Raw genomic sequence first — 14,131 nt, forward strand, 5'->3', positions numbered from 1 at the left:
GGAGGACCGTGCGTGACGTCATCGGCGATACACGAACGTGTGTGACAGCCTACCAAAGCATTGGAGTCTATGACTGCAGGAGTGCAGTTCTGCACGTTACGACTCTTTAATGCTCAGTAGCATAAAAAATAATTAACTGTTGTTCAGTTGAGTGCAAAAATCACTCAAGGAAGAACAAACGGAGTCAGCTTTTACCGTCTTCCCACAGAACAGCTTTTTCGAAGACAGTGGCTAAAGAAAGTCGGGCGAGTTTTAAAATCTGTAAAAGAAAAAACGTTATGTTCTAATTCTTTCAGGATAATTGTTTTATAAGGGATTTTGGGACTCTGATACCGATACAAGACGATACCACACAATGCGGTTCGTATCTTGACATGCTGAGTCAGCCTACTATCGCCGGTTTTAACCAGATAAATATTAATATTGGCGATTTCGGGACTCTAAAATCCGAAGACGAAACTACACAAAGCGTCTCTTATCTTGACATCCTGGGTCTTCCAAATCTCCGATATATAACCAATAAATATAGGCAATTTCGGGACTATACCTGGTAATATTGATATTACAAGATACTGGAATGACTTCTTGCCTACTGTGTCTCGGCACGCTGGGTCTGAGAAATCGCTGATATTATATTTACCCGATAAATATCAATTGCGCCGGAACTCCTAGGCTAATATCGATACCAGACGATCCTAGATTTACTTGCACTGTGTGGTGTCGTCACGCCGGGTCTACGAAATCACGGATATTTATCCGATAAATATCGGCGACTTAGGACTTTAACTCTGATACTGGTCAATACTTTGTCAAATTGTGGTCAATACTTTGTCAAATTGTGGGTAAATATCCGATGTATATCGGAGATTTCACCACCTAACAGATCTGACCACCCGAATACCTCTGTCCGACTCTTAGTTCAAAAATAGCATCCATGGCCGGTAGTCAAGAATACTGTATGTTTTACATTATTAGATTTATTAATGCACGAAATACATTTTTTACATGTAAAGCATATTTTTTTCTTTAAATGTCCACACGGGACTTCGTCGAGAGGGCCGATCGGATATCATCGAGACTCGGGAGGCCCTTGCACAAATTACATTCTTTACATGTAAACATTTTTACTTGGCGATCGGGACTTGAACAGAGGACATATCGGAAATCATCGGGAGTTTGGGCTGGTCTTGTATGAAATACATTCCTTACAACATGCTTTAAGACAATATTATTTTTGGAAATAGCGGGCAAATATTCATTATATCCGCGATTTCATCACTCTGTAGATCTGAGTAAGCCCGACTTCCTAAGTTCGACACCAGCTTTCGAAAAATGGACGACACTATAATAGATTTGTCAAATCGCGAATAAATATTTTCCGATACATATCGGAGATTTTGCAACCTTAAAGATCTGGCCAAGCTCGACTTACACGGTAACACATGCAATCAGTCAATCATTCCGTATCTTTCACGAACCAAAAATTATTTTAAGCGACTCACTGGACTGATACAGAAAACTCTGTTTTAGAAACGTAGCGTTGAAGGATCGCAGGGTCACTCAGTCTCTCCAATCCAGTTCGGGGTCTGTACAAGCACAGTGACTCCCCCCGCTGAATCATACACAAAACGCAAACAACCAAGGTATGAAAGATGTTTTGAGATGCTGTCCAATTATTACATATCTTGGTTCAAATTAGCATACTTTGATTTCAGTCAGGGAAAAGTAATACTCGATGTCAGAAATATCGCTGCCCGAACTCCCCATAGTCGTCTTACGAATGCGCTGAACTGTTCACAGTACTCCTCCAGCTGCATGCTACAATCGTCTGTATCGCCGATGACGTCACTCACGCTTCTCCCATGAGCCCTTTCGCGCCCATGGAATTCCGGGCTCATTTCCATAAATGTCGTCTACTTCAACTTCTCTTTTCGTCGCGCCGTAGTCGTCAGCGCGTGCAATAATGTTGCAAATTTGAGCTGCATTTTACTCAAGGGTGATTTTGGAAGGGATAAACGGTCAATGTCGCTGGACTTAGGTTTCCCTTTAAACTATTATCCACATGTTCCTTTTGATTAATATGTCGTCTGCTCATTGCATATCAACGGTTTGGATAAAAGTGCATACTTTTGACTCATAAAAAATCATGCGAATTTTTTGTAGTTGCATTTAAGTTGAATTTTTCATATTTTAGGAAATGTAATGGACAACCACAAAACATTTGATGAAATTAATCTGGGTGAAAAACTTGAATACCTTTCCACCGATATCCTACTGAACACAGAAGTCGGGGAAGACTCTAGACTTTAACTATGCTCTTTAATAAATTGCACAGGAACACAGTGCTATAAATCAGCTTTTCCAATTCAAATATTACATCAGCTTATAGTATGAATGCTTTGCCAGTTTCCTTTGATCTAGGCACTGGTTAATCAATAGCTCTCCGGGTAAATTCAAAATATCTGTGAATTATATCAGCAATTTCCTGCCAGAAGGTATTGAAACCTCAACATCATTATTTTTTATAACCAGGGTTAGAAATAAGTTCTTGTAGCTGCAAGTATGAGCCATGTGTACAAAGAGAAAGCATTGCCGTTCCCTTCCTCTTTTCAACATGTATATTTTTCATCTCTTTCACTCTCAAAAGGTGGTGATCTGAATCAACATGTTGAGTTTCCTCTTTGTGGAATAACTGGAATCTGATCTGCGATTTCCTTCTGGTTAGAAACCAAAAATCGTTCGCTTGTGTACTGGACTGGCTGAAATACATGAATGTTATTTTAAACAAAATAGAAATGGACTGGTAAAATGACATAGTACAAAAATATTATGGTCATCAAACGTAACTTCATCTATGAACCCTTTTTATGAAGTAACCGCCACGGTTTGGTCTCCACCCATTGTTATCAATGATGAGTGTGAGCCTGTTTACTGGGAAATGGGATTGAACAGATTGATACTTTCATCACACGACTGGTAGATTCCCAAACTTGAAATGTAGGATGGATGGACCTCTATACAGGGAAATAGGTCGATAGGGTTACAAGAGAGACTTTCATGGGTTTTTTTAACCGATGATTAAATGAATCGGCAACCTTAGTGTCTGGTTTATCAACACTTTCTGTGTGCACTTTAGAAGAAAACCTGTGTGATGAATATGCAATTTGTTCACTACCCAGGTGGACCTGTATTTTGGGGTTGAACAGGTTGACCTTTTCATCACCAGACTTTTATAGTAGATTCCCCTGGTTTAACCCTCTGAGTGCCAAAGTCGATTTTTGTTACATTTATAACAACGCCAACAATGTCTTTCAGATCTAACCAATTTATTTCAGATTTTCCCCAAAATTTTGGTCATAAGTGCAGCCAATAAAAATTTATGTCCATCTGGTCCAAAATCATGGAAAAAATTGAAGAAAAATTCATAAAAATTGATAAAATGTTGCCCTGATATTTGAAGGGGGGGGGGGAATTACAGTGCTCAAAGGGTTAAAAAGGATAGCTGGACATACACACTGGGAAATAGGTATAAAAAGATTAAATTAGGGTTGAATCTGCCCATGGGTTGACCCTTTGTTCATCACCACACTTGGTAGATTCCCCAAGTTTAGACATGATGGTTGGACCTCTATACATCCAGGAAAATGGGTGCGAAAGGGTTACAAGTGGTTATCTTGTATTTACTAGCTTTCCAACACACATTCAGAGGCAAATAGTTTCAGGGGATAAGAAGTCAACCCATTGAAACAAAATTTAGTAGATTTTGCAGTGACAAAGACACTTCACTGTGTTCACCAGATTACGGTTCCTATACAATAGAGATGTCTACAATACCGTACTGTATATTAGCATATTGATTGTATCAGATGTTCAAAGATGAGTGGCTAATAACAGGCTGAAGAAAGGAGTCAAATGAAACCAACATATGGTCAACGGAAACATCTTGACAATGAAAACTCGCAAACAAGATCATCTGCTGTCGGAAATGATATGTTGATTAACTTGAATACACAACATGTCTGTTCAAGTTTGAAATTCTCTAGTGACATGGCAATGGATACAAAAACAACATACATACTAAATTTAGGACTGCAACGATATCTGTTCAATGAATGAAAGCAAATTGGGTCTAGTAATTTGAAAATATCACACAACTTAAGGGATAGAATAATCACAGCACAAGTACAGTTAAGCCATATGAAACAAAAGAAATTATGTTCCTTATTGACATAAAACAGATTAATTTCCGTGTTAGCAAAAATATCAATAGGCATGATTGAGCTTTAATAGTCAGCTATCAACTGCATTTTTGTTAATAACCAGTTAAAAATTCCTTCAATTACAGTTACACACATCCAGCCTGTAATCAGACATCCTAAAGATTTGTTCTGACTTCTGGATCTATGCAACCATGACTCTGTGTATGGTTTGCGACAGCAGTGCCCTCTTTCAGGAATATTCTTTTGGGAAATACAAAGAATTTGTTGCAGTCCTGTTGGGTTGCTGTGAGAACACAGCTGCCACATATTACTCACATTTGGGTGAAAATTAAGTTTAACTTCGCACAGGGTGAGTCCTGCCACATTTTGAGACTTTTTCGTTTGACTTTGGGCATATACTATAGTTCTGGTTGTCAATGAAATTGGTATTAATAAAACAAACATTTACACACAAACTGAAGCTTATTTGAGCGGTTTTTAGACGGTTGTATTATGTTATTTCGACGAAAACACGGGAAAAGTTGCACTTTTCGATTTCCATCATGGCGACATTTTCCGGAAATTGCCGAGCTCGCCCCGTTTTGGCGTAAGTAGCTGTGACGTCACTAATAGAATGGGTGATGGTGACTTCGTGCATTGACTATGGAGATAGTGATAATTTCATGAGTGAAAGCAGTGCAACTGAGAATATCATCGTCACAGAAGATATGACAAAGCTGTTCAGAATTTACAGGCCTGCAAATTTTAACAGTCGGAACCTTAACTTAAACGAGAACAAGAGCGGAACTCTTGTTGACCGTCGCGTCAGTGACAAGCCCACCGTGACCACAGTCAAACACACCAGTGCACTACCGTACACACAACCGCAAGCTAACAAAATATAAATATAAGTCTGGAGTTGCCATCCCACCTTATTATTACTTCTCAACACAAATTGCCTCGTTCAAAATCTGTATATAAAAATTTGAATTACACCATGACGCTTGTAGATAAATGTAGTAGAGATCAAGTTGAAAATTGTCCACCTGCACCGTTCATAGCACACATCTTTCCTATCATTCAACAGCTGGAAGTGGAACAGGCTGAGGGTCATGTTAGCATAAACACCAAAGGTAGTATTCTCGCGCGCAAAATCTTCAGTTTGGCGTTATAAAACCTCACATGAACATTGGCACTTTTAAAAATATGTGACCGTAAAGACATGTCTAGCCAAATTCTCGGGAAGAGATACATTAAAATTGACATGATGTAAATATCGGGCACACTGGCACCCGAGGCCGGGCGGCTCAGCCGGCCATTTCTGTGACGGAGCATCCGTTTTAGGTCTGTGGACGGAGTGATCAGCTACGCTTCCGCAGTTTTTTTTCTTGATTAAGTGTCAGCGATATAAAGCACAGTGTTCATTGTTTCATGACTGCGAAATTCTCAAAGAAGCTAAAATATTTTAGGGGAGACTTAGTCGAGCAGAAGGGAACAGATGACGACAACGCGACTGCTTCGTCAACAGTATAAACTTCTTTGCTACACGTTGTGTCACTGTTACTGGCAGCGCCGTGCTGTATTATACACAACCTATCGTTCAGTCTCGCAAAGAGTCAGTCAATCACTACGTAAACTTTTTAGGAATAAAAATTAGATATCTCCTAACGTTACTAATTATAGAGTCACACATGCATGGATCTAGTACTTGTATTCATTTATTTATTTACAGTCACTTTCGTAAAGCATCTGAATCGGCGATCAGTCTTGGGGATGTAAACACGGCCATACTTCTCCGCGGCCCCCGCATCCTTGACATGTTTTGGGCAACCTGTCGCAGTCTTGCTGCTGTTCTCGCTCTTGTCCACAGTTGATGATGATACACGCGAAGCTTTCTGGTGACAATGGTCGTACTGGTACGGCATTGCGATTACATAATCGATGTAGTAACTCCGGGAATTTAAAGTCTATCTTACCGTACATCTGGCTTCCGAACCGTGTTTATTATATACGGCACTCGAAAATGTGCACCGCAGAAAACGCTTGTCTGAATGCCTCTTTTCCGACCCTTTCTTGTAATTTTGTCAAATGCGGCTAATACATCATCCTAAAATGCAATAAACTGACAATGGCTGCAGTTACTTCAGCCACCAAAGGCGTAACTTCTCACCATGTTGAAGCCACAGCGGTAAGCATTCGCTATGGCCGAGGTGAACACACTCACTCGTACATTCTATTAGTTACGTCATTTCCGGTGGCAATGCCCGCGAATTCCGAAACGACCCGAATGGCAGCTAACTTCAAAGTCGCACAACATATTGCATTTTAATAATATTTAACCGCGTCGTTTCATTGGGGTGATGCATTTATTTGATAAAGTAGGGGTGGCAAAATCATATAGCATGGCTCATTTTAAGCAAAATTAACTTTGAATTTATGCGGGACATACATTTAACTTCGCACAAGGTCAAGTTAAAACTTGCAAAAGTAATATAAATTGGGACAGCATGACAGCAAGCTATTTAAAGGACCAGCAGCTGTAACTTGGTGATATTTTCACTATTTTGTTTCTGTATCAATTGCACGTTCTTGTTCTACTCCCCAAAGCATGTTGGAACACTAACTATTTATTAGATTGTCTACACAGCGTTTGTGTAAAATGCACTATTATTTACTTTTCCATTCTAGTCCAAACTAGAATTTATTTGCCAAATTAATAATGCAGTCTACACATGTACAGGCTGAGTTGACAAGCTGAACACTGTGTATCTCAGCATGCTTTGTGGAACAGAACAAGAAACTTATGGTTGCCATCAAAAAACATAAAGGTAAGAAAACTCATTGAAAGGTATAGGTACTAGCCCTTTATAAATTTTGCTGATTTCTTCTATTCTGTACAAAACAGCCTTAAATAATGGCAGGGGTAAAGTTTATCAATAACAGATTGGAGTCAACTTACAAAATTGTTGTCTTTCAACTAAAAAATCACAGGTAACTCTTTCAGAAAGACAACGCCAAAGTCTCTTATTTATTTTTGTCAATTTTGTCTTCGTTTGAAACGTCAGCTAAGAAAGACCGAAAGAGAGGACAACAAAATTTGTATCACAGCAAAACAGATGCTGATAGCAATGATAATGCCTGGCGTATGGTATCTACCAGCATCAAATTGTAATGGACAGCCAGCTGCACACATGAACCGCAAACCTCTGTGTAAACTATGCTGGGGTTACAACGAGCATACATCATAATTCATATCACATGTTACATTGATTGCTTGAGTTATGGTTGCTTTTAAGAAGCTATTTCATTTTTTTTTGATACTGAAACAACTGCAAACACACAAAGACTGTGTTTCAGTTTATATGTGACGAAATATTGAAGATTTCATTGCATATTACATACCACAGCTGTCGATATAACAATTCGTAATTACGTCAATGAAATTGGAATTAAGCAGAATGGGAAAATGTACCTGGAATTCCATGCTTTTGTTGTGCGTAACCATAGGAACTGGATGATACCCCACTGATTGGAGTAGAGGGTCTTGATCCTCGGGACTGAAGCACTTCTTCTGCATCCTCACCGAAATGATTTATCCTCTCATATAATTCCAGATACCTACGGACAAATATGGCATTTGCTTTTTATAAAGTTTCGACAGTCCAATACCCGTACCTAAATGAATTTTTGTTGTCTTAGCTGTGTGCTGTGATTAACTAATAGAAATAAAGGCAACGATAATAGCCGCAGCACTTAGCTTGATATTTTCAAACTGGTTTGGTTTCAACTTTAAAGGTATACAGTCACCTGTTATCTAAATATACCCATATATAATCAAAGGGACATTCCTAAGTATTCAAAATGCCCATATGAGGGCGCTGTTTTTAAAAAGCAGCCACCCGCTTAAAATCTGTGATTGGTTAGATTTTCTCTTTCCGTGGTAACTGTGGCAAAAATTGGAACAGGTGACAGTATACCTTTAATTGACACAGAATCAAACATTGAGAAAACAACAGGAGAAACCACAAACAGTGATGGGGAAAATGACACAGGGCATTTGAGAGGATGGGCCACACCTCTCTTTATTTTAGCATTCTTTAGATACGTTAATAACTATACAGAAAAACATTTTTCACAACAAAGGCATATGCAAATTATATACTGTTATGTAAATTAGTCTGCCTCTGTTTTTCTAAGTTGTGGACAACACTGCATATCCTTGAATGTTTTGTACTATCATTCGTATGAGAAGTCTGATAAAGTCATAATAGATTACAATATCATGACATTATGTTGATAAGTAGCAAGATGTGAATACACTTGAATGAGATAATTGTCACAAACTATTCCTCAAATTTCATGTGACAGAAAATATAGGCTTATTTCTTCCTCCAGTTGAAAATTTTGCACAGTGACTACAGATGTTTTTCTTAGATTTCAAAGGAATAATTTACAGTTTGCTCATGAAAAGTTTAAGCAAAGGTTGAAGTCTTTCACGTTCAAAGTGTGTACTTCCTTAAAAGCAAGTCTAGTGAGCATTGTTACAGTATTACAATTCTATGCAAATGATTCATTATCAAAAAAGAATAGTTACCTGTCTCACGTTTTGCACTATGTACAGTAAAACTGTCAATTTCTTCTGTATATTATTACATACACAAACTATACATATATACATATATCATTCACGTTATTAATAACTCATCCTCTCATGAGCATCTAATGCTCAAAGTATGACATATTATTATTCATTTTTGAAAAATGTATTGAGTACTGCTAAATTATGGTGACTCATTAACACTGGAGAATATTCATGAGTAATGTACCTTAATTGGGTTTCTTAAATGTATACTTTACAGTAAGCACCAATCACAATTACCATAAGCATGTCATTGAGTTTTCATTACATGCAAATTACACACAATTATGCAAATGGCACACTTCTGGGTTTTTTTTCCAAGCTGTGGATAACATTGTATATAACGTGATTAAAAAAAAATTGTACAATGTAAATTATGTCATGAGAAATACAAAGTGTACATTTGATAAGATACGGGTGGGTTTTCATTGAAATGTGACACAATGGAATTGTTCAAGGCAAACTAAAATCATGTAATTCCCATAAAAAGGCAAATATACGAGGGAAACCTGAAGCTGTATGGCATGTCATTAAAGGATGAACACGGCAATAAGGTTATTGAGTAGCTGCGGGATTTTTTTGTAGAATTGAGGGAATTATTCATGCCACCTGAGATGAAAGTGAACATTATATTGTACTCAAGCTGGGTATGGCGCAAAGAGAATTCTGCAATCCCCGCGTGCCAAACAATGAAGAATGAAATTGGAAACACGGTGGAAACCTTCCAGAATTGATAGTCAAAATGTAAAATGGGATATGTTTAGCAGGATTACTTTCATGTTAATGCCAACTTATGTAAGTGCAGAAGAAATTGCAGAAAATGTAAGAAATTAAGTGGCCATGAGTAAACCAAGCTTCCATTCATCGCGTTTATCCACAATTTGTAAATTTAAACAAGCTTCTATTCACTGCATTTATCCATAATTTGTATATCTTTTTTATTGAATTTTATAGTTGGTGATACAGGTTGCTTTCTGATCAGGAATATTCATTATTGAATTAACAGCCCACTGAAATCATAATTTGGCAAATGGAATCCTGTCTTTAACCTTTTCACACCAATTTTAAAAGTATATTAACTGCCACTTGGGTTCTTTCATGTACTGTGATCCTTCTAGTGGTCATGTGCTTTTTCATGGCACTAAAACTTATCGCACTTACACATGATTGTATTGCCTTGTGAAAGCAGTAATGAATCCATTTAAAATATTACACCATAATTAAAGAATCCATACCAAGGCAATATAGACTAGAAAAATTCAAATTCTGTTCAAGGACCCCCGTAGTTACAAATTGCTGATTGGGAAACTGCAGCAATTGCTAGCCAGTGCTCTTGCACATGCTGTACTTTTCCAGACGAGAACTTGCTGAGAGACATCAGATTGCCATCAAAAGCTGGCTCATTCTCTCCATTACAGGTCAGTTGTGGCATTGATTCATAGTGATCCTGTGTGACAATGTCTGTGGCTTTTACGACCATGACCTTACATCATTCATTTATGATTGTTTGAGTACTGCTTTATAGGTCAGGGGAAGGTCAGGTTACACCAACAAACCCAGACCTGTCTGGTCAGTCTGACTGTTGAAATTTCCAGGCAATGTCAGTGACAGCAGCTGAAGGGAAAAGGTTTTTTCATTTTTGTCTAGGGCTTCATACATTACATGTACATGTACATGTATACACGGTACGGTGATTATTCCACTTTTCGATCAAAGACTAAAAATGGCTAATTCCCTACATGAAAATTCACTTGGCCTTTTTCAATTATTATGGATGGCAAGTGACATGGGGCATTTTCAAAACATAATACTGGAACATACTTTACATAGTCTATTGGTATTGCACTATTCCTTCAACAAAGGACAGTCTCATTGTACAGAGAATAGGTGAAAAACACCTTGACCTATATACATATACCACTGGAAGTGTAAGTCACTGCAGCAAGTATAAGTATAGTAGAAAAGAAGGGGTGTTTACCAAGACAATATATTTTTATGTCCAGATTATTGCACCTGTATAGCCTTGACTGGAATATTATACCACAAGGTAACAATCCTAGTACATGTAGGTAAAAATTTGTGGAGTCTATAAACAATGGACTGAGATTGTGTGATGACTGATTGCAAATTTACTGTAAATACTCCATAACTGCTTGTTTTTTTAAAAGTTTTCAGATTTTCATTGCAATCAGCAAGTTTTAATTTGCCGTTAAAAACGACATTCTGACTATGGTAAATATCGGGAAAAGTTTAAATTTGTGACATTTTCCATAAGCCAATTGAGAGACTTAGCTGAATAGGCCAAAACAAAATGCCAGCTAAAAAGACATGGGGTACAGTATTTCAATCAACAGAAAGTGAAAAGCAACAAAGTTCCATGAGTGATCTTGTGTAAAAATGCAACATTGATGGTTTGCATAGAATACAACACAATGCTGACAGTGGGTTTACTGTGATCTCCCTCAGATGAGTTCATTGTGAACGTGTTTTACCAATGTTAGCATTTTAGTGTGCTACATATGACTGTACATTACTTGTGGTTTACCAATAACAGTAAGTATTGTACCACGAAAACTGCCACATTCCCTTTGCTCCCGAGGGGTTTACAGTAATACAGTTCACAATGACGGAGTTAAATTGAGGTGAAAGTAACCCCATTTTGATGAACTCTCAGTCCCAAATAACCAGCACATTCCATTTAATTTGATGTAATCCATTCAATGCCCAGCTGTTATCTTGTTCACATTGGCAACCCAACTGAAATTTGGGCCGACGCAAAATAATTGTCCTTTTGGGATTAAATTTGGTCCGTGTCCACACCTACCGGTACCAGAATTAGGGCCGACGTAACTTTACCTTCCTTTGTGACCTCTGACCTGTCAAAGTTCAAAATGGCGCATTTGAATATGGCACGCTGTTTCTACTGTTCATGATTTTCCTGTGTTTTTACGCACAAGAAGGGCAAATATGACTACCACTCACCCTTTTAATCATCGGAGAGATCTTCACCATTTATTGGATGAGCATATGGTATATATATAAGACCGCGGTGGAGAAATAACCAGTGCGCGGCATTTTTGACATGCCTCTCTCTAGTCTATTACGTGCACTGTGGAATCGAATGACATGGTCTCGTTTGCGGAACAAAGGTTGGTGGGAAGTTCAGCGTACATGGGATGATATTAAAATGTAAAGACTGGATTGAAAACTTTCGATAGGTGTAAACTTTAGTTTCAAACGTCGTTTGTTTTGTGCGAATAGGGTGACTAGTTCAACTTCGATCCATAGCGGAGGCCTGGTCAACTGGGACCAGGGCCGACGTAACGTGTCCACACTGGCGATTTGCGTCGGACCAAATTTTGCGTCGGCCCTGAGTCGGCCCTGAACCCCCCTTCTAACCGGGACCAAACTGAGTCGGCCCAGGGCCGACTCAGCGTGTCCACACTGGGTTTTTACGTCGGCCCCGGCCTGGTCGGGACCTGGGCCGACGCAAAGTCGTCAGTCTGAACGTACTTAATGCCCAGCTGTAATCTGAGAGGTGAAGTTTATTTTTCAAAACTCAAAATTCCATGTGCTATTGAATTTTAATATTTTGGAGGTGCCACTTAGGTCAACAACGGAGTTCAAATGAATTTCAATAAAATCTAGTGGCAGGAGGATTAATAATATATTATTTATTCAGTGAAATAAATATGTAGACATATGTGCACATACACATGGAAATATCATCCAAGATGCTTGACTGGTATAAGGTCACACCTGCTGACCATGAAGCAGTTTACTTTGTATCAATCATAACTTAGATCAACACAACCAAACGGATGTTAATCAACTATTGACCTTCTCATTGCAATGTCAAGCTCACATTCTAGAAGTTACAATTTCATTTGCGGGCAAGGTAATATAAATAAGACCTAGAAAAGGCGATGTAATTTTGATTTACAATACAATTCAAAACAGTTTTTGAATCCAGCGATTAGACAAAAGACATTCATTCACACACACAAATACACACATGCGTACATAAATACAAGCAGACAGAATCAAATTCAAAAACGCGATAAGTGTATGCATTTACCAGGAGTATGTCTGGCACCACATTTAACAGCCATCAGCCTTTCTATGTACAAGGTCGGTGAACCTCCAGACAAAGATCTCCGCACAATGAACAGCTTTCATATAATCACAGGCCTGAATACATAGATCAATTACTGTTTCAATTGCTTTGTAGGAAAAGCATCTTTTATTAACAGTTACATGTACACTGTGACTTCAGCACAGTTACCGCAGTAATCAATCAAACCATTTCCATCCGATGACATCTATCTCTCAGTCACATGCCTCATTATTCTATCTAAATGACCTTTCATCTTCTGTGACCCTAGTCAATTCTCAGTTCATATTCCCAGCCTGTATGATCTGCTGTCTATGTAAAGCTTTGGAAAAATCAATGTGATGTACAAAATGTGTTTAACCCTTTGAATGATGTAATTTTTCCCACCAAACTTTAGGGCAACATTTTATAAATTTTTATGAATTTTTCTGTAATTTTTTTGATAATTTTGGACCAAATAGAGATAACATTTCATTGGCTGCAGTTTTTTATCAAAATTTGGGCAAAAAATCTGGGAAAAAACTGACTGGGGTATATTTATAAAGGGGAAAAAAATTGACTTTGGCGCTCGAAGGCTTATAACTGCTTCTTTTCCCTGAAAATTCCCCTTATCAGTATTACTCCACCTCAGTAGTTTATTATATCACTTCTTTGTGTGAAATATCTCGCATATTTATGATTGTATATTATGTACATACGTGTATACATGTATGTTCTTGATCAGATTTACATTGTATAAAGGGGCTTGTGCTTAAAATACTGTTTCTGTTGTTTTGGCAACATTACTAGCAACAAAACAGCATTTCCGCAAGTCACAGCAGTTATTTTACACGTGAAGTTACTCAACATCCTCAAATTTGCAGTGAATGTACATGTAACTTCTGCACTAGAAGTTAACACATGATTTACGGTAGCTTGAAAAGGGCAAGACCACTATAGAAAGTAAAAGCGAACTTTCACTTCCGTGAAAGCTCGTCATATTTTTCCCTCTTTATTTAAGCTTGTGACCATAAACGGAACATGCAGAGGAGTAACACAGATTTTCCTTCCAAAATTGTGATGTATAGAAAACGATATCACTTCAATGGACTCATGTCTGTCAACTTCTGTACTTGACTATCCTGTGTTTCCTCTGCCACTCTCAAATTCGAAAATTACTAATTTTTTAGATGATTACTA

At 38.0% G+C, this 14,131-nt stretch overlaps 1 protein-coding gene across 1 annotated transcript in view; it reads right to left on the reverse strand.

The window, feature by feature from the left end:
* The window catches only part of LOC139114347 (AT-rich interactive domain-containing protein 2-like), a 53,802-nt gene that overhangs the window by 23,609 nt on the left and 16,062 nt on the right, over window positions 1-14,131 (reverse strand). Inside the window, exon 4 of the mRNA XM_070676019.1 lies at window positions 7,672-7,817. Coding sequence (XP_070532120.1) covers window positions 7,672-7,817 — 146 coding nt within the window. The remainder of the gene's footprint in view (window positions 1-7,671; window positions 7,818-14,131) is intronic.

This window comes from Ptychodera flava, chromosome 2 (genome assembly GCF_041260155.1).
Source record: "Ptychodera flava strain L36383 chromosome 2, AS_Pfla_20210202, whole genome shotgun sequence".
Lineage (NCBI taxonomy): Eukaryota > Metazoa > Hemichordata > Enteropneusta > Ptychoderidae > Ptychodera > Ptychodera flava.